At 42.9% G+C, this 23632-nt stretch overlaps 1 protein-coding gene across 2 annotated transcripts in view; it reads left to right on the top strand.

Moving 5' to 3' along the window:
* The window catches only part of LOC106582420 (SH3 domain-binding protein 4), a 104110-nt gene that overhangs the window by 62605 nt on the left and 17873 nt on the right, over positions 1-23632 (top strand). For both annotated transcript variants that reach the window (XM_014165522.2, XM_014165523.2), the window contains 2 exons: positions 2717-2943; positions 3111-5500. In XM_014165522.2, the coding sequence (XP_014020997.1) occupies positions 2820-2943; positions 3111-5500 (2514 nt within the window). In that variant the 5' untranslated portion in view covers positions 2717-2819. The remainder of the gene's footprint in view (positions 1-2716; positions 2944-3110; positions 5501-23632) is intronic.

The following is a 23632-nucleotide window of genomic DNA, read 5'->3' as shown; positions in this document are numbered from 1 at the left end:
TATAATAAACATATATATCTATATCTATATCTATATATATATATATACTGCTCAAAAAAATAAAGGGAACACTAAAATAACACATCCTAGATCTGAGTGAATGAAATAATCTTATTAAATACTTTTTTCTTTACATAGTTGAATGTGATGATAGCAAAAGCACACAAAAAGAATCAATGGAAATCCAATTTATCAACCCATGGAGGTCTGGATTTGGAGTCAAAATTAAAGTGGAAAACCACACTACAGGCTGATCCAACTTTGATGCAATGTCCTTAAAACAAGTCAAAATGAGGCTCAGTAGTGTGTGTGGCCTCCACGTGCCTGTATGACCTCCCTACAACGCCTGGGCATGCTCCTGATGAGGTGGCGGATGGTCTCCTGAGGGATCTCCTCCCAGGCCTGGACTAAAGCATCCGCCAACTCCTGGACAGTCTGTGGTGCAACGTGGCGTTGGTGGATGGAGCGAGACATGATGTCCCAGATGTGCTCAATTGGATTCAGGTCTGGGGAACGGGCGGGCCAGTCCACTCTTGCAGGAACTGCTGACACACTCCAGCCACATGAGGTCTAGCATTGTCTTGCATTAGGAGGAACCCAGGGCCAACCGCACCAGCATATGGTCTCACAAGGGGTCTGAGGATCTCATCTCGGTACCTAATGGCAGTCAGGCTACCTCTGGCAAGCACATGGAGGGCTGTGCGCCCCCCAAAGAAATGCTACCCCACACCATGACTGACCCACCGCCAAACCGGTCATGCTGGAGGATGTTGCAGGCAGCAGAACGTTCTCCACGGCGTCTCCAGACTCTGTCACGTCTGTCACGTGCTCAGTGTGAACCTGCTTTCATCTGTGAAGAGCACAGGGCGCCAGTGGCGAATTTGCCAATCTTGGTGTTCTCTGGCAAATGCCAAACGTCCTGCACGGTGTTGGGCTTTAAGCACAACCCCCACCTGTGGACGTCGAGCCCTCATACCACCCTCATGGAGTCTGTTTCTGACCGTTTGAGCAGACACATGCACATGTGTGGCCTGCTGGAGGTCATTTTGCAGGGCTCTGGCAGTGCTCCTCCTGCTCCTCCTTGCACAAAGGCGGAGGTAGCGGCCCTGCTGCTGGGTTGTTGCCCTCCTACAGCCTCCTCCACGTCTCCTGATGTACTGGCCTGTCTCCTGGTAGCGCCTCCATGCTCTGGACACTACGCTGACAGACACAGCAAACCTTCTTGCCACAGCTCGCATTGATGTGCCATCCTGGATGAGCTGCACTACCTGAGCCACTTGTGTGGGTTGTAGACTCCGTCTCATGCTACCACTAGAGTGAAAGCACCGCCAGCATTCAAAAGTGACCAAAACATCAGCCAGGAAGCATTGGAACTGAGAAGTGGTCTGTGGTCACCACCTGCAGAACCACTCCTTTATTGGGGGTGTCTTGCTAATTGCCTATAATTTCCACCTGTTGTCTATTCCATTTGCAGAACAGCATGTGAAATGTATTGTCAATCAGTGTTGCTTCCTAAGTGGACAGTTTGATTTCACAGAAGTGTGATTGACTTGGAGTTACATTGTGTTGTTTAAGTGTTCCCTTTATTTTTTTTTAGCAGTATATATAAAATATTTCCTGAACTTTTATCTCCTAAATATAGGGACAAATCGCTTCAAAACCTTGTTTCTTATGATACATTTTTCGGCATTCATGAATGTGTTATTCAATGCGTTTCTCTGGGCTATAGAAGTAGAGGCCAAATTCAATATTTTTTTGATACCTAAACGGGTCCTAAAATTCCATATCAAATAGCTTGTTTTGTAATGAACAGTTTCAACATTTTCTACATGCCTTGTTACATTATTCAGTTGTGTTCTATGTAGAATAAGAGGTGATGCAGCCCAGACTCCCAGTAAGTTCAGTGGTTCCTCAGAACAGTATGAAAGGAGAGTTAACATGACGCAGCCCAGACTCCCAGTGAGTTCAGTGATTCCTCAGGACAGGCTAGAGCTAGCAATGAGTAAGTGGAGCAGTCACGGTGCTCTAGCACTATAAGGGGACATGAGCTGTGCTGATAGACAGACTTCATCCTCTCTCAATCAGTAGACAACGTGAGACTCATTTGACAGAATTGCTGAAAGTAACAAATTCTAGTACCTAACCGTTGTTCATGTTCTATTATTGGAAAAAGTACATACGTTTGGTATACCATGCAACTACTCTCAGGACAACCTGTCTTTTGGTATAGTTTAACAGAATGTAGAATTTCAAGATTGTAGACCAAGGAGAGATGAGAGTAAGACAATTCAGTGTTTATAGAGTTTCGCACGAATGTCCAATAATATTTTTTTGGCATTCTATTGGAAATGATCATGCATTCTTTGGAGTCTCACATTGAATGTCCTCCACCCACCTCGAGGAAGAGAACTTTGTGTGTGCAGGAATTACGTGGTCAGACACAACTCTCACACGCACACACACACACACACTATGGACTAGGGGTGTTTTTCTTTCACTTTCCACATTCAAATTCCTGCCACATGTGAAACTTGCAAATATCTAGGGGATATTTACATCCTGTCAGCATTTGGTAATCCATTTGTTCCTCTTGATTATATTAGTGAGCAGGTTGCAGTCTGATTTATTTTTCTAATCAGAATGCATCTGGCCCATTTAATGAGATTGTCAAGTGTAGCTAAAAGCTAATTAAATCCAGTTTTTTTCTCTCCTCCAGACACCATGGAAGGCTGTTGATGGCTAACTCTGCCTTTGGCTAAAACCTAACTCAGGAGAGCAGCATGAACACATAGGTTGGGTGTGCAGGGAAATAACCAACAATGGCCGCCCATCGAATCAGAGCGACAAACAACAACATTGCACTGCCGCGCTGCAAGTCAGAGGGGACACTCATTGACCTCAGTGATGGAGTGTCTGAATCCAACTGTCTCACAGATGTCAAAGGTACGCTATGAGGTTGATTATTACGTGTTAATTAACTGCATAAAAAAACTTTTTGTTTGTAAATGTACAGTCATCACATGACTACCATAAACCTTTATGTTAAGATATTTGTCGTAATATTGATTCTCTGATTTACCTATTTTTTTTTTTATGTTCTGTTTTTCCAGTGCCTTCTCCCAGTGCCTTAAGACTGGACGCCACTGCCTCCTTCGGCACTGCCAGGGAAGTCGTTGCTATTAAGGATTACTGTCCCTCCAGCTTCACCACCCTCAGGTTCTCCAAGGGAGAACATCTCTTTGTGCTGGACACATCGGGTGGAGAGTGGTGGTACGCCCACAACAGCACTGAGATGGGTTACATCCCTGCGACATACGTCCAGCCCATCAACTACCGGGACTCCTCATTCAGTGACAGTGGTATGATCGACAGCTTAGGAGACTGCTCTGTTGAGGAGGGAGCCAAGGAGCTGGACCTCCTTGGAGATTGGCCCGGGGTGATGCTGAAACCTACTGCCCCCCAAAACGGGAACCCCTTTGCCCCCCATCACCAGCCCCTTAGCCGTAGCTCCACTAACCCTTTCCTCAACGGGGCCCTTCAAGGTTCTTTGGATCAGAACAGTAATGAGAACAGTAAGTCAGTGGACCTTCTTCTTTTTGACAACCTAGCCCCCTCTGTCCCACCAAACTCTACCAGCAGTAGCATCAACATCAACAGCTTTGGCAGCGGCATTTTCGATCTGAAACCCATCAGCCCCAATTTGGGAGTGGGCCAGATGTTACGCAGGGACAACCCATTCTTCAGGAGCAAGCGATCCTACAGTCTCTCAGAACTTTCAATCCTGCAAGCTCAGAATGACACCCCTCAGGCATCCTCAGGTTTCTTTGGAGGCCTGAAAGCCCCTGCACCTGAACAGTTCCAGAGCAGAGAGGACTTCCGGGTGGCATGGCTCAATCACCGCAAGCTAGCCAGGTCCTGCCATGACCTGGACTCCTTGGGTCAGAACCCAGGCTGGGGACAAACACAGCCAGTGGAGACCAACATTGTGTGCCGTTTAGACAGTTCTGGAGGGACCGTCCAGCTTCCAGACACCAGCATCAGCATCCACATCCCGGAGGGCCACGTGGCCCCTGGAGACTCCCAGCAGATCTCCATGAAGGCCCTGCTGGACCCACCGCTGGAGCTCAACAACGACCGAACAACGACCGTAAGCCCTGTGGTGGAGATCAAGCTCGGCAACATGGAGACCAAAACCACAGTCACCCTTGAGATGAAGGTGTCCGTTGTGGTGAAGAAGGAAAGCAGACAGACAACAGAGGTCATATGTGTGAGGGGTGACTGCAAGGAGGGGCCCTACACACCAATCCCCCAAGCCTATATGTATGGGGACACCATCCAGGTCTGTCTGGATAACCTTGAGCCCTGCATGTATGTGTCTGTTGTGGCCCAGGCTCAGTCAGTTGCTCCAGACACCACTGTTTGGGACAACGTGGTGAAGAAGGTCACCCTGGGTGTCTATGGTCCCAAGCACATTCACCCATCCTTTAAGGCTGTGGTGGCCATCTTCGGCCATGACTGTGCCCCAAAAACATTACTGGTGAATGAAGTAGGGAAGCAGGCCCACGCCACCCCTCCAGTGGCTCTTCAGCTCTGGGGGAAGCACCAGTTTGTCCTGGCAAGGCCCCAGGACCTTCGGGTTGGTGTTTACTCCAACATGGCCAACTATGAGGTAAAGGCCAGTGAGCAGGCCAGGGTGGTTAGGGGTTTCCAGGTCAAACTGGGAAAGGTTAGCCGGATAGTCTATGTGATCGCCTCACGCACTGCTGATGATGTCTCAGATTTCACATTACGTGTCCAGGTCAAGGATGACCAAGACTGTATTCTCGCCCAGTTTTGTGTTCAAACTCCAACACCTCCACCCAAGACCGGTCCACAAACATCTGTACAGAGGCGCTTCCTGAAGAAGAAGGAACTAGGGAAAATTGTCTTGTCCCCTCTGGCCATCACTACCAAATACCCTGTGTTCCACGACCGACGAATCCGCAACCTGAAGTTTGGCAAGTTGATCAAAACAGTCATCCGTCAGACCAAGAACCAATACTTACTGGAGTACAAAAAGGGAGATTACTTTGCCCTTCTGAGCGAAGAGAAAATCAAATTGAAGGGACAGTTGTGGACTAAGGAATGGTACATCTGTTACTATCAGGGTAGAACAGGGCTTGTACATGCAAAAAATGTTCTGTTGGTGGGGAAAGTAAAACCCATTTACTTCAGCGGGGCTGAACTAACCACTACACTCTTACTGGATCAAATCCTGAAGCCCTGCAAGTTCCTGACGTACATATATGCCTCTGTGAGGACTATACTGATGGAGAACGTAGGAAGCTGGAGGGCGTTTGCCGATGCCCTGGGTTACGTTAACCTACCGCTCTCACACTTCTGCCGTGCAGAGCTGGACAGCGAGCCTGAGAGGGTGGCGTCTGTTCTGGAGAAGCTGAAAGAGGACTGCAATAATACAGAGGGCAAGGAGAGGAAATCCTTCCAGAAGGAACTCATGACAGTAAGTTAGCATTTCCTTTCAACTATTATTCAGTCAGAAATGGGTGCTTTTGTCTGTCTTTTTGATGTGATTAACTTTTTTTTGTTGTGTTTTTCGTCTAGTGTGCAACTTTTTTGTTTGTCTGTTTCATCTAGTGTGCATGCTTCAGCCCCTTATCTACTTACAACTGCTTGAGGCTATGGTCCAGTGGGCTAATCCTGTTGAGAGTGCAGTCAATAAGTGCTGCGTGGGCATCGACATCTAAGGAGTTGTGGAGAGCAGCAGAATATTTTGGCGTAGTCCAACCCCCACCGTCTCTTTCTTGTAAATCACATTGAGTTAGAGATGTGCTGCATTCGTAAATCCAACTGAGGGCTCAGCCTGCCTAGATAATGCTCTGTCTTCATTTCTTGTGTAAATCAAAACCTACCAGAAAACAACAGTACTGTCAAACTATGTTTATGAAAAAGTGCCTGACTTTTGTCATTGGTTGATTTTGGAAGTCATATTCAGTGTTCTGACCATTGTAGAGGGTGTGGTGAATACTATTATGTGACTTAACATGATAAACTCACAGACACACTGAAGAAGAGATCCATAGAAACGTCTCTACTAGAGGTCGACCGATTTATGATTTTTCAACGCCGATACCGATTAATCGGACGATTTTTATATATATATATATATATATATATATATATATATATATATATTGTGTGTGTGTGTGTGTGTGTATATATATATATATATATATATATATATATATATATATATATATATAAACCTCATAAATGCTATAACTTCAATTTCTCAAACATATGACTATTTTACACCATTTTATAGATACACCTCTCCTGAATCGAACCACGCTGTCCGATTTCAAAAAGGCTTTACAGCAAAAGCAAAACATTAGATTATGTTAGGAGAGTACCCTGCCAAAAAAATCACACTGACATTTTCAAAGCAACTAGCATGCATCACAAATACCCAAAACACAGCTAAATGCAGCACTAACCTTTGACAATCTTCATCAGATGACTCTCCTAGGACATCATGTTACACAATACATGCATTTTTTTTCGATAAAGTTCATATTTATATATAAAAACAGCATTTTACATCGGCGCGTGACATTCAGAAAATATTTTCCCTTAAATGCTTCTGGTGAATCAGCGCTACAATTGACAAAATTACTATTCAAAAACATTGTTAAAATGTAATATTGTCATTCAAAGAATTATAGATTAACATCTCGTGAATGCAACCGCATTGCCAGATTTAAAAATAACTTTACTGGGAAATCACACTTTGCAATAAACGACGTGGTATGCTCAGAAAAATAGGCTAGGCGATACATGTTATCGCCATCTTGGAACCATCTAAAATCAAATATACTATTGTAAATATTCCCTTACCTTTGATTATCTTCATCAGAAGGCACTTCCAGAATCCCAGGTCCACAACAAATGTAGTTTTGTTCGAAAAAGTTAATAATTTATGTCCCAATAGTTCCTTCTTGTTAGCGCGTTCCGAAGGCTACTCATAATGTACTGAAGCGTGCGGGACTTGTCGTCACGAATGTGCAAAAAATATATATTTACGTTCATTCAAACATGTCAAACGTTGTATAACATAAATCTTTAGGGCCTTTTTCAACCAGAGCTTCAATAATATTCAAGGCGGACGATTGCATTGTCTTACTAAACGTTTCGGAACAAAAGGGTTCCCATGGGCGCCCGCGTCATAGTAGTAATGGCCCTCCCCCTGTGACCAACTTCCCAAGCCTCTCTTTGGGTCAGATTCTACCATAGAAGACTCAAACCACTTTGTAAAGACTGTTGACATCTAGTGGAAGCCTTAGGAAGTGCTAAATGATTAAGTCCCTGTGTGTTTCAATGGCAAAGGTTTGAAGTGATTCCACACATCAGATTTCCATTTCCTGTTAGGATTTGTCTCAGGGTTTTGACTGCCATATGAGTTCTGTTATACTCACAGACACCATTCAAACAGTTTTAGAAACTTTAGGATGTTTTCTATCCAAATCTACTAATTATATGCATATTCTAGTTACTGGGCAGGAGTAGTAACCAGATTAAATCGGGTACGTTTTTTTATCCGGCCGTGCAAATACTGCCCCCTATCCCCAACAGGTTAAATAATCCAAAAATTAAGTGTTGGAGAAGAAAGTAAAAGTGCAATATGTGCCATGTAAAAAAGCTAACGTTTAAGTTCCTTGCTCAGAACATGAGAACATATGAAAGCTGGTGGTTCCTTTTAACATGAGTCTTCAATATTCCCAGGTAAGAAGTTTTAGGTTGTAGTTATTATATGACTATTTCTCTCTATACCATTTGTATTTCATATACCTTTGACTATTGGATGTTCTAATAGGAACTTTAGTATTGCCAGCCTAATCTTGGGAGTTGATAGGCTTGAAGTCATAAACAGCGCAATGCTTGAAGCATTGCGATGAGCTGCTGGCAAACGCAGTAAAGTGCTGTTTGAATGAATGCTTACGAACATGCTGCTGCCTACCACCGCTCTGTCAGACTGCTCTATCAAATCATATACTTAATTGTAATATAATAACACATAGAAGTAGGAGCCTTAGGTCATTAATATGGTCAAATCCGGAAACTATCATTTCGAAAACAAAACGTTTATTCTTACACAGAAATACAGAAGCGTTCCATATTTTATCTAACGGGTGGCATCCGTAAGTCTAAATATTGCTGTTACATTGCACAACCTTCAATGTTATGTCATAATTACGTAAAATTCTGGCAAATTAGTTCGCAACGAGCCAGCCGGCCCAAACTGTTGCATATACCCTGACTCTGCGTGCAATGAATGCAAGAGAAGTGACACAATTTCCCTAGTTTAATATTGCCTGCTAACATGAATTTCTTTTAATTAAATATACAGGTTTAAAAAAATGTACTTCTGTGTATTGATTTTAAGAGAGACATTGATGTTTATGGTTAGGTACATTTGTGCAACGATTGTGCTTTTTTCACAAATGCGCTTTTGTTAAATCATCCCCCGTTTGGTCTTCACACAGTTCGCAACGAGCCAGGCGGCCCAAACTGCTGCATATACCCTGACTCTGTTGCATAGAACGCAAGAGAAGTGACACAATCTCCCTAGTTAAAAGAAATGAATGTTAGCAGGCAATAATAACTAAATATGCAGGTTTAAAAATATATACTTTTGTATTGATTTTAAGAAAGGCGTTGATGTTTATGGTTAGGTACACATTGGTGCAACGACAGTGCTTTTTTCGTGAATGCGTTTGTTAAATCACCCATTTGGCGAAGTAGACTTTGATTCAATGATAAATTAACAGGCACCGCATCGATTATATGCAACGCAGGACAAGCTAGATAAACTAGTAATATTATCAACAATGTGTAGTTAACTAGTGATTATGTTAAGATTGATTGATTGTTTTTTATAAGATATGTTTAATGCTAGCTAGCACCTTTGTAAGGGGTGCGTACTGGCGGAAGAGAAGTCAGTCGCAGGAGAGCAAAAACTGTGTTGACAATAGCACAGTTTAATAATAAAAACCACCGGAAAACAGAACAATCAATCAATGGGTACAAAACCCATCGCACACCAGACATAACGTGCACAAGCACTTACAAGAAACAATTCCAGACAAGGACATGGGGGGAACAGAGGGTTAAATACACAACATGTAATGATGGAATTGAAACCAGGTGTGTGGAAAGACAAAACAAAACAAATGGAAAATGAAAAGTAGATCGATGATGGCTAGAAGACCGGCGACGCCGAACGAACAAGGAGAGGCGCCGAACGAACAAGGAGAGGCACCGACTTCGGCGGAAGTCGTGACAACCTTACCTTGGCTCCATGTTGTACTCGCATAACAGGTAGTCAGCCTGCCACGCAGTCTCCTCGTGGAGTGCAACGTAATCGGCCATGATCGGCGTCCAAAAATGCAGATTACCGATTGTTATGAAAACTTGAAATCGGCCCTAATTAATCGGCCATTCCGATTAATCGGTTGACCTCTAGTCTCTACCTCCCCTTTCAGAAAGTATCACTATGCTCCCTGTTCTCTTTGATAGCTGAGATTTATGTAATGCTGTAACAGTGACATCGATATTATGCAAGAAAGTTTCCCTTCAGATGTGTTTGAGATAGGAGGCCACACACAAGACATAACTATTGGTGTCATTACTTTTGGTGTCATTACACTAGACCAGAAACCAGCTAGTTTGGGCCTGACTTCAAAACTTTCCCGCAAACCCAACCCTTTCTGTCTGTTTCCCTTTCTCGCACTATTGTGTGGAAAGATGTTGGTCTCAAAATAGTTTCGTTCAGTATTGCCCAGGATTGCCTTTGGCAAAATTGACAACAGGTCCCGCAGTAAGTTTCTTCACAAACCAATATTGAAAAAGTCTTTCCTTCCCTCCTTATGTTTCAAAGTGTTGACAACATCTAAGAGATGTGATATTGATTTGATAATCATCAATGTTGTCATCTGCGTGTCAATTTCATTGAATTTTAGATACACTGTGTGTGTGCTATTTGAGAATTCTCACATATTTAAAGTGCAAGAAAACTTCAGCCTCCCTCACTCTCTGTACCTCATAATAATAAATGTTTTCAATAACATTGTTGAAGTCCCTTAGAAGTCATGGCCGTAAAGAGGTAAGATGGAACATAAGCTATAATTTAAGTTGGGTTACAACCATTTATAGACATGGGGGGAGCTTCAGTGTGGAGAAGAAGATCTTAATATAAAGATGTGTCCATGGTGGTGAATAAAAGGCCAATTTCTCAGGGCCCTGTTTAATTCAGTTGTTTGGTGTACACGTTTTAATTATGTGATACAATCAGCATTAATAGTTGGCGCGTTTTCCCTTTTCATATGTACATAGAACATCTTGGCAAGTAGGATCTACCTCATTGGATGGATCTTTGGAAGCGATGGTGCAGCAACCAATAATACTGATGTTTTTACAAAATTCCAAATTATACACAAAACAAGTTGGCATGCTTATACCAAACTCCTCCAGCCTTGCATTCATAGAATGTACAATTCCTGATGGATGACTCCCAAAGACCTTAACATTCACTCTTATAGTTGATTTATGGCAAATATCACAGCGTAAACAACTTCACACAATGTTATTTGGTGCTTATGCAGAGTGGAAATGGAAAAAGTTAATCCACTTCCTTCCACTGAGAGGATGTTAGTCTTATGAGGCTCCACTGAGTTAGCCCAAGGTACAAGGGAACTGAAACTTGCAGGATGGATATTTGTTAGCAACTGTGTTGTGATCTACATGTCAGTCATTTAGCAGACACTCTTATCCAGAGCGACGTACAGTAGAGTGTATACATTTTTTTAAACTGGTCCCCTGTGGGAATTGAACACACAACCATGGCTTTGCAAACGCCATGCTCTACCAACTGAGCCACAAAGGACCCATCAATGTACATGCATCTTTACTTGTTAGGATTAATTTAATAGGTTAATCCAATGTAGGTAATCACTTTTCTTGTGTACACAACAATAACAAAACTGTTGTTGCTTTTTGCACCGTTGTATTTCAAGAGCTTTTTAAATGCATAGATGGGCAGCCATTTTAAGAGAAGCATCTTGTGCATGTGTGTATCCCCCAAGATATTACATTTCATACATCGTGGTGGGCCTCCATTGTGGTCTTCCGAAGCTTAGTATGTGGCTGTCAATTGAATTACCATCTCCTACGTCTCTCGCCAATTAAGTGTTTTCACTGACACTGAAAACAATTCTTCCTGACTTATTTGCATGTCATATGACGGAGAGCTGAGAGTGTATTTTTAGATACAAAGCAAAGGAAATCAAAAGGGATTGTGTGCGCCTCTGAAAGGGAGATGACAGCCTTTGTGCTCAAGCATCTGAATGCATGCAGAGTTTCTCTCATTGTTCTGGAAGAAAGGATTTATCAGCCATGTGTTAGACATGGGACTATACCCACTCCTCCCAAATGGAGAGAGAGATTCCTCTGTGTTAGACATGGGACTATACCCACTCCTCCCAAATAGAGGGAGAGATTCATCTGTGTTAGACATGGGACTATACCCACTCCTCCCAAATGGAGAGAGAGATTCCTCTGTGTTAGACATGGGACTATACCCACTCCTCCCAAATAGAGAGAGAGATTCCTCTGTGTTAGACATGGGACTATACCCACTCCTCCCAAATAGAGGGAGAGATTCATCTGTGTTAGACATGGGACTATACCCACTCCTCCCAAATGGAGAGAGAGATTCCTCTGTGTTAGACATGGGACTATACCCACTCCTCCCAAATAGAGAGAGAGATTCCTCAGATTTTCTCCCGCTGCCTCCCCCATTTTACCTTCTCTGAGTTAGTGGAACTGCATTGCCTGTAGTAATTGCCTGTTTAAGCATAATCCAATCAATTAGAAACACTTTCTATATATAAAAAAGAAGATATATGGATAATGAGTCTGCTTATGATAATAGCGACCACCAATTGAACTTCACTGCTAAAGCACAAAACTGCAGTAACCATGCTAAATCCATATCTAGCAGCAGGCCAGTGAACTAAACTTTGTTTCATTGAAATCTGTGATGCCTATGGGGTTACCTTAATACCATGTATGACAAAATATGTTTAGTGCATTCTGTTAATTTTGCATGTTTATTTCATGCAAGGCTCCAGCAATGCTTTTGTGATCTAGCTAATTTGCCCATGACTGATTTTGTAGGAGTTTTCCTGTGGATGTATATTTCAGAGCTAGGGTAGTAAAGTACTAATTATATTCTATTTGAGTCTTGTCTAACCTACATTTGAACCAAAACACCCTGATGTTTATCCTGATAATTGAGCTGAGCAGACCATTATTTTTCTGGTACGTAGGCTACAATCCTCCAGGCTTTTCAGAATAAGCCCCCAGATTCACTGTAGACTTTAGCAATGAAATACAGAGCTCCTCAAGGGCCCTGACAAAAGCCTAACGGGTTGATGGTACAATGGGCTATTTATTACAAACACAAAGCCTGAAGCAAGCTAAGCAAAAAGATTGGAATGCCCCACTCTGTCACATCAGATATCCTTTCAGCAACAATACATTGTAACATTGACAGAATTCAAAAATATATATTTATTGCATATTTTTGTCAGGTACAGACTTGCCTGAACAGATGAAACCGTGGTGGACTACTGTACACCTCAACAACAAACAAAAAATATTCTGGCACAGAACGTATGACAGAAACTAGTCATGACCTTCATAGTGGTGAAAATATTGAGACTGTTTTTGTTTGTTTGCAAATCATTGTACTCCGAATGAATCCAGTGCCATTTTTATTTCTCATTCAACTCACTGAGAAGAATGCCACATTACTTCTCTTTCATCAGGAAGAGTAAAGCTCTTTTGAAGCAGGGCTTTTGGAGATAAGTTCCTTTTACCCAGAGCTTGGCCCTCATCTGTCAGTCATGTCGTTCTCTCGTAGCTAGCCAAAAGGGGTAATACAACACAAAAGTACTTGATCCAATGTGATCCCTGCACTGGGCAGAGTTACACCTACCCCAGCTTAACCTGCACTCAGTAATTTTTCTCCAATGTCCATGAGTCAACAAAGCTCAGCAGTCTGGGTCAACATGGGTATTAGGCTTGGGCGGTATACCTTATATACCGTATACTGGGGAAAAGCCACAGGATGGTTTTTCAATACTGTAAATTTCGTCAGAACTATTTCTTTGAAGTGTTTCAATAAATTTGAATATTTGTAGCTACTTTTTAAGTTAATGCCTGCAGACAAATTGCACAATAAATTAGGCTATAAAGCATATTGCGATCTTCATTTCACAGGTCACATTATTTTACATTATGAAGCTTACCATAGTTCCCCAGAACAGTTGAGCCATTCACACGTTCGTTGTAAAGAGCACAACAATAGAAAGTGGGAGCTGGTGAGTTCATAGCATTCTATTGGTGAGTCTCTACTGGTGAGTCCATAGCGTTCTATCGGCGAGTCTCTGCTGGTGAGTCCGTAGCGTTCTATCGACGTGTCTCTTGTGCGGCGCACACAAGGTGAAGTTACACTTGTACGCCTTTCACTACTAAATGTTTGCCATCGGATATCTTAACAGCTTTCTGCCTTGTTTTCCACACTCACCGAAAATGATATTCGGTAGCTACTAGCTATGCTTGTATAAATTTATGAGCTGGATTTGCCTGTCTTTGCAATTAGCTAAATGCTAACGTGAAAACTAACATAAACTAACAGCATCTGTGCAATTTCTCTATTACTTGTGATAATCGTGTTAGCGTTTTGGTAATAGCGCCTCCTTGTGTGCTATGCCGGTAATACCATAAATCCCAGGATGGCAGAGGAATGGTATGACAATGTGGATACCGCCCAAGCCTAGTAGGTATTGAACAGGATGTTTCTCAAGAAAAATGTAATCGGCCACTGCTTTTGACACGTGCGTGTGTGTATTTGTATTTATTAGGGATCCCCATATCTACTCTTCCTGGGGTCCAAACACATTAAGGCACTTATATTACATATAAAACAAAAGATAAAACAGTACATCATATAACTTTATTACACCACTACATATCTACAATACAAAATTATAATACCACCATACAATAATATTACAATGTACGTGTGTGTAGATGCATGTGCTAGTATGTGTGTCTGTACCTTTGTGTGTGTGTAGGTGTGTCTCTTCACAGTTCCCGTTGTTCCATCAGGTATGTTTTTACCTGTTTAAAAAAAAATGGTATCTAATTCTACTGTTTGAATCACTAACCTTATGTGGAATAGAGTTCCATGTAGCCATGGCTCTATGTAGATCTGTGTGCCTCCCATAGTCTGTTACTGACTTGGGGATTGTGAAGAGACCTCTGGTGGCATGTCTTGTGGGGTATGGATGCTTGTCCGAGCTGTGTGCTAGTAGTTTAAACAGGCAGCTTGGTACATTTAGTGTCAACACTTCTTACAAAAACAAGTAGTGATGAAGTCAATCTCTCCTCCACTTTGAGCCATGAGAGATGCATATCATTAATGTTAACTCCCCATGTACTTTTAAGGGTCCAGCTGTGCTGCCCTGTTCTGAGCCAAATATAATTTTCCTACATTCCTCTTTGTGGCACGTGACCACACGACTGAACAGTAGTCATCCAGGTATGACAAACTAAGGCCTGCAGGACCTGCCTTGTTGATAGTGTTGTTAAGAAGGCAGTAGCGCTTTATTATGGACAGACTTCTCCCCATCTTAGCTACTGTTTTATCAATATATTTTGACCATGACAGTTTACAATCCAGGGTTACTCCAAGCAGTTTAGTCACCTCAACTTGCTCATTTCCACATGATTTATTACAATATTTAGTTGTGGTGTAGGGTTTAATGAATGAATTGTCCCAAATTCAATGCTTTTCAATTTTCTAATATTTAGGACTAACTTATTCCTTGCCACCCATTCTGAAACTAACTGCAGCTCTTTGATAAGTGTTGCAGTCCTTTCTGTTGCTGTAGTAGCTGATGTGTATAGTGTTGAGTCATCCGCATACACAGACACACTGGCTTTACTCACACTTGTATTTTTATGAATGTTAAATATTACTATCTTTGTATTTTCAATTTCGCACTCTGCAATTTCGCCGGATGTTGTTGAGATGGGGCGCTAGCATCCCACCTTTCCCAAAGAGGTTAAAGAACACCCCTCTGTGTTCTGTTAGACATTTAACTCATTATCCACAGTATAGCAGGGGGTGTAAAGCCATAACACAAGTTTTTCCAGCAGCAGACTATGATCAATAATGTCAAAAGCTGTACTGAAGTCTAACAAAACAACCCCCACAATCTTTGGCTGAGAGAAATTGATGATACAATCATCAGTTATTTGTGTAAGTGCTGTGCTTGTTGAATGTTCTTCCCTATAAGCGTGCTGAAAGTCTGTTATACATTTTTTTTACTGTAAAAATACCATTGTATCTGGTCAAACACAATTTTTTCCAAAAGTTTACTAAGGTTTGCTAACAGGCTGATTGGTCGGATTTTTGATCCAGTAAAGGGTTCTTTACTATTCTCAGGTAGCGCAATGACTTTTGCTTCCCTCCAGGCCTGCGGGCACACACTTTCTAGTAGGCTTAAATTCAAGATATGGCAAATAGGAGTGGTAATATCGTCTGCTATTTTCCCCAGTAATTTTCCATCCAGGTTGTCAGACCCCGGTGGCTTGTCATGTTGATAGACAACCATTTTTTTCACCTCTTCCGCATTCACTTTACAGAATTCAAAAATACAATGCTTGTCTTTCATAATTTGGTCATATATACTTGATCAGTAGTGTCAGCGTTTGTTGCTGGCATGTCATGCCTAAGTTTGACAAGATTAGCAATGAAAAAAATAATAAAGTACTTTACAATATCAGTGGGTTTTGTGATGAATGATTCAATGGATGATGGAGCCAAGTTTGCTTTTTTTGACCTAAAATTTCCATGATGGCCGGGCTATCTACTCAGAATATTGCAAAATGTGCTTTCACCGAAAAGCTATTTTAAAATCGGACACCGCGATTGCATAAAGGAGTTCTGTATCTATAATTCTTAAAATAATTGCTATGTTTTTTGTGAACGTTTATCGTGAGTAATTTAGTAAATTCACCGGAAGTGTTCGGTGGGTATGCTAGTTCTGAACGTCACATGCTAATGTAAAAAGCTGGTTTTTGATATAAATATGAACTTGATTGAACAAAACATGCATGTATTGTATAACATAATGTCCTAGGAGTGTCATCTGATGAAGATCATCAAAGGTTAGTGCTGCATTTAGCTGTGGTTTTGTTTTTTGTGACATTATATGCTAGCTTGAAAAATGGGTGTGTGATTATTTCTGGCTGTGTACTCTCCTGACATAATCTAATGTTTTGCTTTCGTTGTAAAGCCTTTTTGAAATCGGACAATGTGGTTAGATAAAGGAGAGTCTTGTCTTTTAAAATGGTGTAAAATAGTCATAGGTTTGAAAAATTGAAGTTTTTAGATTTTTGAGGAGTTTGTAATTCGCGCCACGCTCTATCATTGGGTATTGGCGAGGTGTTCCGCTAGCGGCACATCTAGATGTAATTAATGTGACGAATATTGCACACATACTATGCAAAGTGTGACTATTAAAACCTTTCCTAACCAGAAACCGTGGATTGATGGCAGCATTAATGCAACACTGAAGGTGCGAACCACTGCTTTTAATCATGGCAAGGCGGCTGGAAACATGACCGAATACAAACAGTGCAGCTATTTCCTCTGCAAGGCAATCAAACAAGCAAAGCGTCAGTATAGAGACAAAGTAGAGTTGCAATTCAACGGCTCAAAGACGAGATGTATGTGGCAGGGTCTACAGTCAATCACGGATTACAGAAAGATAACCAGCCCCGTCGCGGACATCAACATCTTGCTCCCAGACAAGTTAAACAACTTCTTTGCTCGCTTTGAGGACAATACAGTGCCACTGACACGGCCCGCTACCAAAGCCTCTGGGCTCTCCTTCTCAAGGCTGCCAGCCTAGACGGCATCCCTAGCCGCGTCCTCAGAGCATGCGCAGACCCAGCTGGCTGGTGTGTTTACGGACATATTCAATCAATCCCTATCCCAGTCTGTTGTCCCCACATGCTACAAGATGGCCACCATTGTTCCTGTTCCCACGAAAGCTAAGGTAACTGAACTAAATGACTCACCCCGTTGCACTCACTTCTGTCGTCATGAAGTGCTTTGAGAGACTAGTCAAGGATCATATCACCTCCACCCTACCTAGACCCACTCCAATTTGCTTACCGCCCCAATAGGTCCACTGACGATGCAATCGCCATCACACTGCACACTGCCTTATTCCATCTGGACAAGAGGAATACCTATGTAAGAATAATGTTCATTGACTACAGCTCAGCATTTAACGACATAGTACCCTCCAATCTTGTCATTAAGCTCTAAACCCTGGGTCTCGACCCCCGTCCTGTGCAACTGGGTCCTAGACTTTCTGACGGGCCGCCCCCAGATGGTGAGGGTAGAAAACAATATCTCCATCCCGCTGATCCTCAACACTGGGGCCCCACAAGGGTGCTTTCTCAGCCCTCTCCTGTACTCCCTGTTCACCCATGACTGCGTGGCCATGTGTAACCGATGTGAAATGGCTAGTTTGTTAGCGGTGGTGCGCACTAATAGCGTTTCAATCGGGTGACGTCACTCTCTCTGCGACCTGAAGTAGTTGTTCCCCTTGCTCTGCAAGGGCCGCGGCTTTTGTGGCGCGATGGGTAACGATGCTTCGTGGGGTGATGTGTGCAGATGGTCCGTGGTTCAAGCCCAGGTTGGGGCGAGGAGAGGGACGGAAGCTAAACTGTTACACATGCACACTTCCAACTCAATCATCAAGTTTGCAGACGACACTACAGTGGTAGGCCTGATTACCAACAACGACGAGATGGCCTACAGGGAGGAGGTGAGGGCCCTCGGAGTGTGGTGTCAGGAAAATAACCTCTCACTCAACGTCAACAAAATAAAGGAGATGATCGTGGACTTCAGGAAACAGCAGAGGGAGCACCCCCACATCGACGGGACAGTAGTGGAGAAGGTGGAAAGGTTTAAGTTCCTCGGCATACACATCACGGACAAACTGAAATGGTCCAACCACACAGACAGCGTGGTGAAGGCGCAATTGCGCCTCTTCAACATCAAGAGGCTTAAGAAATTTGGCTTGTCACCGAAAACACTCACACTTTTACAGATGCACAATTTAGGGTAGGGCAACTGCACCGCCCTCAATCGCAAGGCTCTCCAGAGGGTAGTGCGGTCTGCAGAATGCGTCACCGGAGGCAAACTACCTGCCCTCTAGGACACGTACAGCACCCGATGATACAGGAAGGCCAAAAAGATCATCAAGGACAAAAACCACCCGAGCCACTGCCTGTTAACCCCGCTATCATCCAGAAAGCAAGTACTGGTGCATCAAAGCTGGGACCAAGAGACTGAAAAACAGCTTCTATCTCAAGGCCATCAGACTGTTAAACAGCCTTCACTTACATAGAGTGGCTGCTGCCAACGTACTGACTCGACTCTCTGGCCACTTAAATAAATGGACTTAATAAAGATATCTCTAGTCACTATAAATAACGTCACTTTAATAATGTTTACATCCTACATTACTCATCTCATATGTATATACTGTATTCTATACCATCTACTGCATCTTGCCTATGCCGCACTGCCATCGCTCAACGTTGACATCAACAAACCGCTCGCCCACACAACGCCATACGTGCTGTCTGCCATCTGCCTAGTACATTTGAAACTGAAATTCATCCGTGAAAAGCATACTTCTCCAGCGTGCCGGTGGCTATCGAAGTCCGGCATTTGCCTACTGAAGTCGGTTCAAGACCCTGGTGAGGACGATGAGCACGCAGATGAGCATCCTGGAGACGGTTTCTGACAGTTTGTGCAGAAATTCTTTGTTTGTGCAAACCCACAGTTTCATAAGCTGACTGGGTGGCTGTTCTCAGACGATCCTGCAGGTGAAGAAGCCGGATGTGGAGGTCCTGGGCTGGCGTGGTTACACGTTGTGTGGCCGGATGGACCTACTGCCAAATTCTCTAAAACGACGTTGGAGGTGGCTTATGGTAGAGAAATTAACATCCAGTTATCTGGCACAGCTCTGGTGGACATTATTGCAGTCACCATGCCAATTGCACGCTCCCTCAAAACTTGACACATCTATTCCATTGTGTTGTGTGACAAAACTGCTCATTTTAGAGTGGCCATTTATTGTCCCCAGCACAAGGTGCACCTGTGTAATGATTGAGCCGTTTATTCAGTTTCTTGATATACCACACCTGTCAGGTGGATGGATTATCTTGGCGAAAGAGGAATGCTTACTAAGAGGCATGTAAACTAATTTGTGCCCAAAATCTGAGAGAAATACGTTTTTAGTGCGTATGGAACATTTCTGTGATCTTTTATTTCAGCTCATGAAACATGGGACCAAAACTTTACATGTTGCATTCAAATTTTTGTTCAATGTAGAAAGAACCCAATTCTCTATAAGATGTATGGATTTTCTCACTCACTCTTTGTATATGAAATCAAGCCTCAGCTGTGATGTCTGAGCTCTGCACTGCAACATCAAACAGCCAGCCTTGTCACTGACTGAGAGACAAAAATAATCACACTATTTTGTGATTTATGTGTATTGCGTCTTCTGGACTTTTACAGATGTAGGATCTTAATTTGATCAATGAGAGAAACTTAAAACTTGTAGTGTATTTGGTGTTTAAAAAGGCTTTAATTTCCACTGAAATTTGACTTGATTTTCTCTCACGAAAAATATCAACCTCTACAACAATGTATTTAATTAATTTCACAGAATCCTGTTGCTGCAGGATCATTTTCCTGCTGTAGCGAACTGGCTCAAATTATGATCCTACATCTGCACATAACAATAATGTGGGCTTGTATCAACCCCATTCTGAGAACCAGAGTTCTGTGTGTAATGACCATGGAGTTTGGTGTATGATGGACGTGGGCCAGGTTATGTCTCTGTGGAGGATCACAGCCCCACAGATGTTTCCTGTCTCATTGTTAACAGGCTAAACAGAAGCGCCAGTTATGGACCAAGAGGCGCCTGCTGTCCACTTGACCTCCCCTTTACCCCCTCGGATAGCCCCTCTACCTCAGCCCAGCTATTACCAGACAACCTACCTCAGCCCAGCTAGGACCAGACAACCTACCTCAGCCCAGCTAGGACCAGACAACCTACCTCAGCCCAGCTAGGACCAGACAATTATGCAGAAACACTCCCTGTGCTGTCCGGTGTTGTTGGGTCATGAATTGGAGGCCAGCGGGTGTTTGTGTGTGTGTGTGCATACTGACTTCAGTTTTCAGATGGGCTCTGACCGAGCCACCTTTGCACCCGTTCCATTCTGCAAATAGGATTTGGAAAAAGAGGGAAAATCTGGAGAGGTTCTAAACCATGTAGGTGGGCACCCCACTGTGTCCTGCACTGAGAGGGATTTCGTTCCCAACTCTGTAGCAGACCCCTACTCTACTTTTTGAATTATTTGCAGAGAGAGAGATCCCATGCAGTTGGTAGTACTCTGGAGTAGTGATAACAATCTGTTTCTGGAAGACTACTTTGAAAGTTGGAAGCGACCATCAGGATGATTATGTGCGGTTAGCTCTGTGCTTTGCCATTTTTGCACACAGCCCCCCCCCTTTTTTTCTCAGCATCCCTAGACTCCATCTTCTGTTCTTCACTTTCTAATCAATGCTCTCCTGTTCTCCCTCCCACCCTTCCCTCCTTCAGCAGTAAGGTGTGGCCAACTACTGTGGTGGTGCAGTTGACAGCTCTCCATATCTGTTTCTCTCCGGAGATTTGAGACGTTTGTTTGTTTGTTTGTTTGTTTTCACTCTTCTGCCAGTCTGGGTAGAATGGAGGGGGTTCATGCAGAGGGGTGGAGTGACACAATCAGAACCCAGAATTCTCTAATCGCAGCTAAGCAGACTCATGTTTTGGTTGAGGGTATGGAGGCGTTCAGTTGGATATGTGTATTCAAACAGGAAAACATGAAGAGAGCCTACAGGTTGAAAGGGAAAAGTAGAAGTAAGAGAACGAGAGCGTGACTGAAATACAGAGTGAGTGGCTGAGATGGAACGAGAGACGAGGGAGCAGAAATGGAGAGCGAAATAGAAGAGAAGTGGATAAGATGGAAGTAGGGAGACTGACAAAGCTGATATACACAGTACATAAGTAATGGGAGATTTTATACATTTTTTAAATCTTTTTTATTTAACTAGGCAAGTCAGATAAGAACAAATTCTTATTTCAAATGACGGCCTACCCTGGTCAAACCCTCCCCAAACCTGCACGACTAGCACTGAGATGCAGTGCCTTAGAACGCTGCACCACTCCGGAGCCCTCGAGATGATTAGAGAATAAGGAGAGGTCTAGAGAGACGAGAGAGATTGCTATTCTTCAAGAAGCATCACATTCCTCAAATGAACTCCCTCAGTTCTCAACCTGCCATTGATCACTCAGAGCTATCCTTAGATCTTGCTTTCATACACTTTGTTTACAAGTAGTAAACGATCGAGCCAAGACTGATTCACACTGTGTAAAGACCGATACACTGTGTAAAGCCCCGCCCGTCCCTCTCAGAAATATGCCTGCCGGAGTTGCATTCAGTGAGAAGATTTATGCAGTGAAGGGTATGCGTACTGACTGATGTGCTGGTGAAACAATCATTGTGACATTTAGCTAAACCACTCGCACACAGACACAGGCAGGCACACGCACACAGACATACACTCGGACACACAGCCACACACACATCACACACAAAACACCAATCCTTTATTCCTCAGTGACATTTGAGAAAAACAGCACAGCATATAATTCCTCTTCAGCTATCTGTGATTGTGTGTGGCCTTAAGCTGTGTAAATGGCAATTATGCCCTGCATGGATTTAACCCATTGTCTATTGGTGGACGATTATTAAGTAGAAATTGACTTCAAATACCATAAAAATTAGAAAAATATGTTTGCTTCCTTGAATCCTGTCTCAGTGCCGAGATGTTATCATACGACTCTTGACAATGTAAATACATGATACGCATCATAACAGTAGGAACACTTCATTTTCAGGAAACTATGCATGTGTCACTACTTCACAGGAGGGCCATTTGAACATTATTAAATTGTTTTGCCTTCTGGAACTTTCATGTCCCTTAATAACAAACATGTATGCCAACTGAAAATATGAATACATTTGTGAAATTACGAGCCCAGTTGGTTTAGCCACAGAAAAAGACAGCAATCTTCTCGTGGCTTTTTTGAAAGATATCATATAGTAGAACTGCATAAGCGTTGCTCTCCACTTTCTGGAGGACTGAGTTTCGAAATCAGTGGAATTCGAGTATGATAGCTAAGGAGATGTAGAAAATGATTCTGGTTGTTTGTAAATATGCAGACGGAGTCGAAAAGAGAACACGCAGAAGGCTGTCGTATAAAATACCTCTCTCTGGATTCCATCTTCAAACTAAGGGCAACCATGGCATCCGTGACAGAGAGGGAGAAGCGTCCATCCATATATACGGGTAAGATAGTCTAGCTAGCAACATTTTCAGATATTACATGTTTCTAATTTTGTCAGTCGTTTTCATTTCAAGTTAGTGTACTGCGAGCTTGCTAGTTAACATTAGCTGGCTGGCTCGCTAGCTAACGTTAAGTACATGATCTGTGTAGTTATATTATTCTTTTCTCAGAGCCATTTGCATTGCTAATTATAGCCTGTTAGCTTGCTAACATTGAACCTGGTTGGTTAGATACCTGCAGATTCATGCAGGGTAGTAATGTTATGAGTTGGGATCATGGTTCATTGTTTAGCTAGCTAGCTACATGTCTAAACAAAAGACATTTCAATAGAATGTTCATGATGTCACTGTGACAACTGTCGATAGACGTAGCTGGTAAATTCGTCGTCTGAGTGTGCCAGGGTGCAGAATAACTGACAAATTTATGAACGCTCAACAGGCGTTGAATATGGCCGGTGTCAGTAAACGTTGGCAAAAAAATAGTAATTAAATTGTTGCCAGCTGCACAGTTGCAGTCACCAACGCTCTGGATAACATGAAAACAGCCTAACCAGCTCAGCTAGGGCGAGTAAAATGGTCAGTGAGCTGTTCTCTCATTTGTGTCTGGAAGTAGCTAGCAAGCTAGCCAATGTTAGCCAGTTAGCTTGGGTACTTGACTTGGTCAGAACACTCGGATCAACCCTACACCTCGGCTAGAGCATCCAGTGTGCGCTCTGAACGTTCCGAGAGCGAGAAACACTGAATTTATGAACTGACAATCTGACAATGCTCTGAGTTTAAGAATGCCCAGAGAGCGCACTCTGATCACACTGGCACTCCAGATTAAATTTCCGAACACACCCATAGTATAAACCAGCCTTTAGACTTGAAATCATGGTTGTTTAGCACATGGCCTCACATGTGCTAAAATAAAGAGATGTCTGGGGCTAAGGCTTAAGAGGGTGTGAACAATGCGTCAGATTAGAGCCGAAAGGTTGCTGGATTGAATCCCCGAGCTGACAAGGTAAAAATCTGTCGTTC

This window comes from Salmo salar, chromosome ssa21, assembly GCF_905237065.1.
Source record: "Salmo salar chromosome ssa21, Ssal_v3.1, whole genome shotgun sequence".
Taxonomy (NCBI): domain Eukaryota; kingdom Metazoa; phylum Chordata; class Actinopteri; order Salmoniformes; family Salmonidae; genus Salmo; species Salmo salar.
The sequence above is the reverse complement of the archived record's forward strand: the minus strand, read 5'-3'. Positions and strand labels throughout refer to the sequence as shown.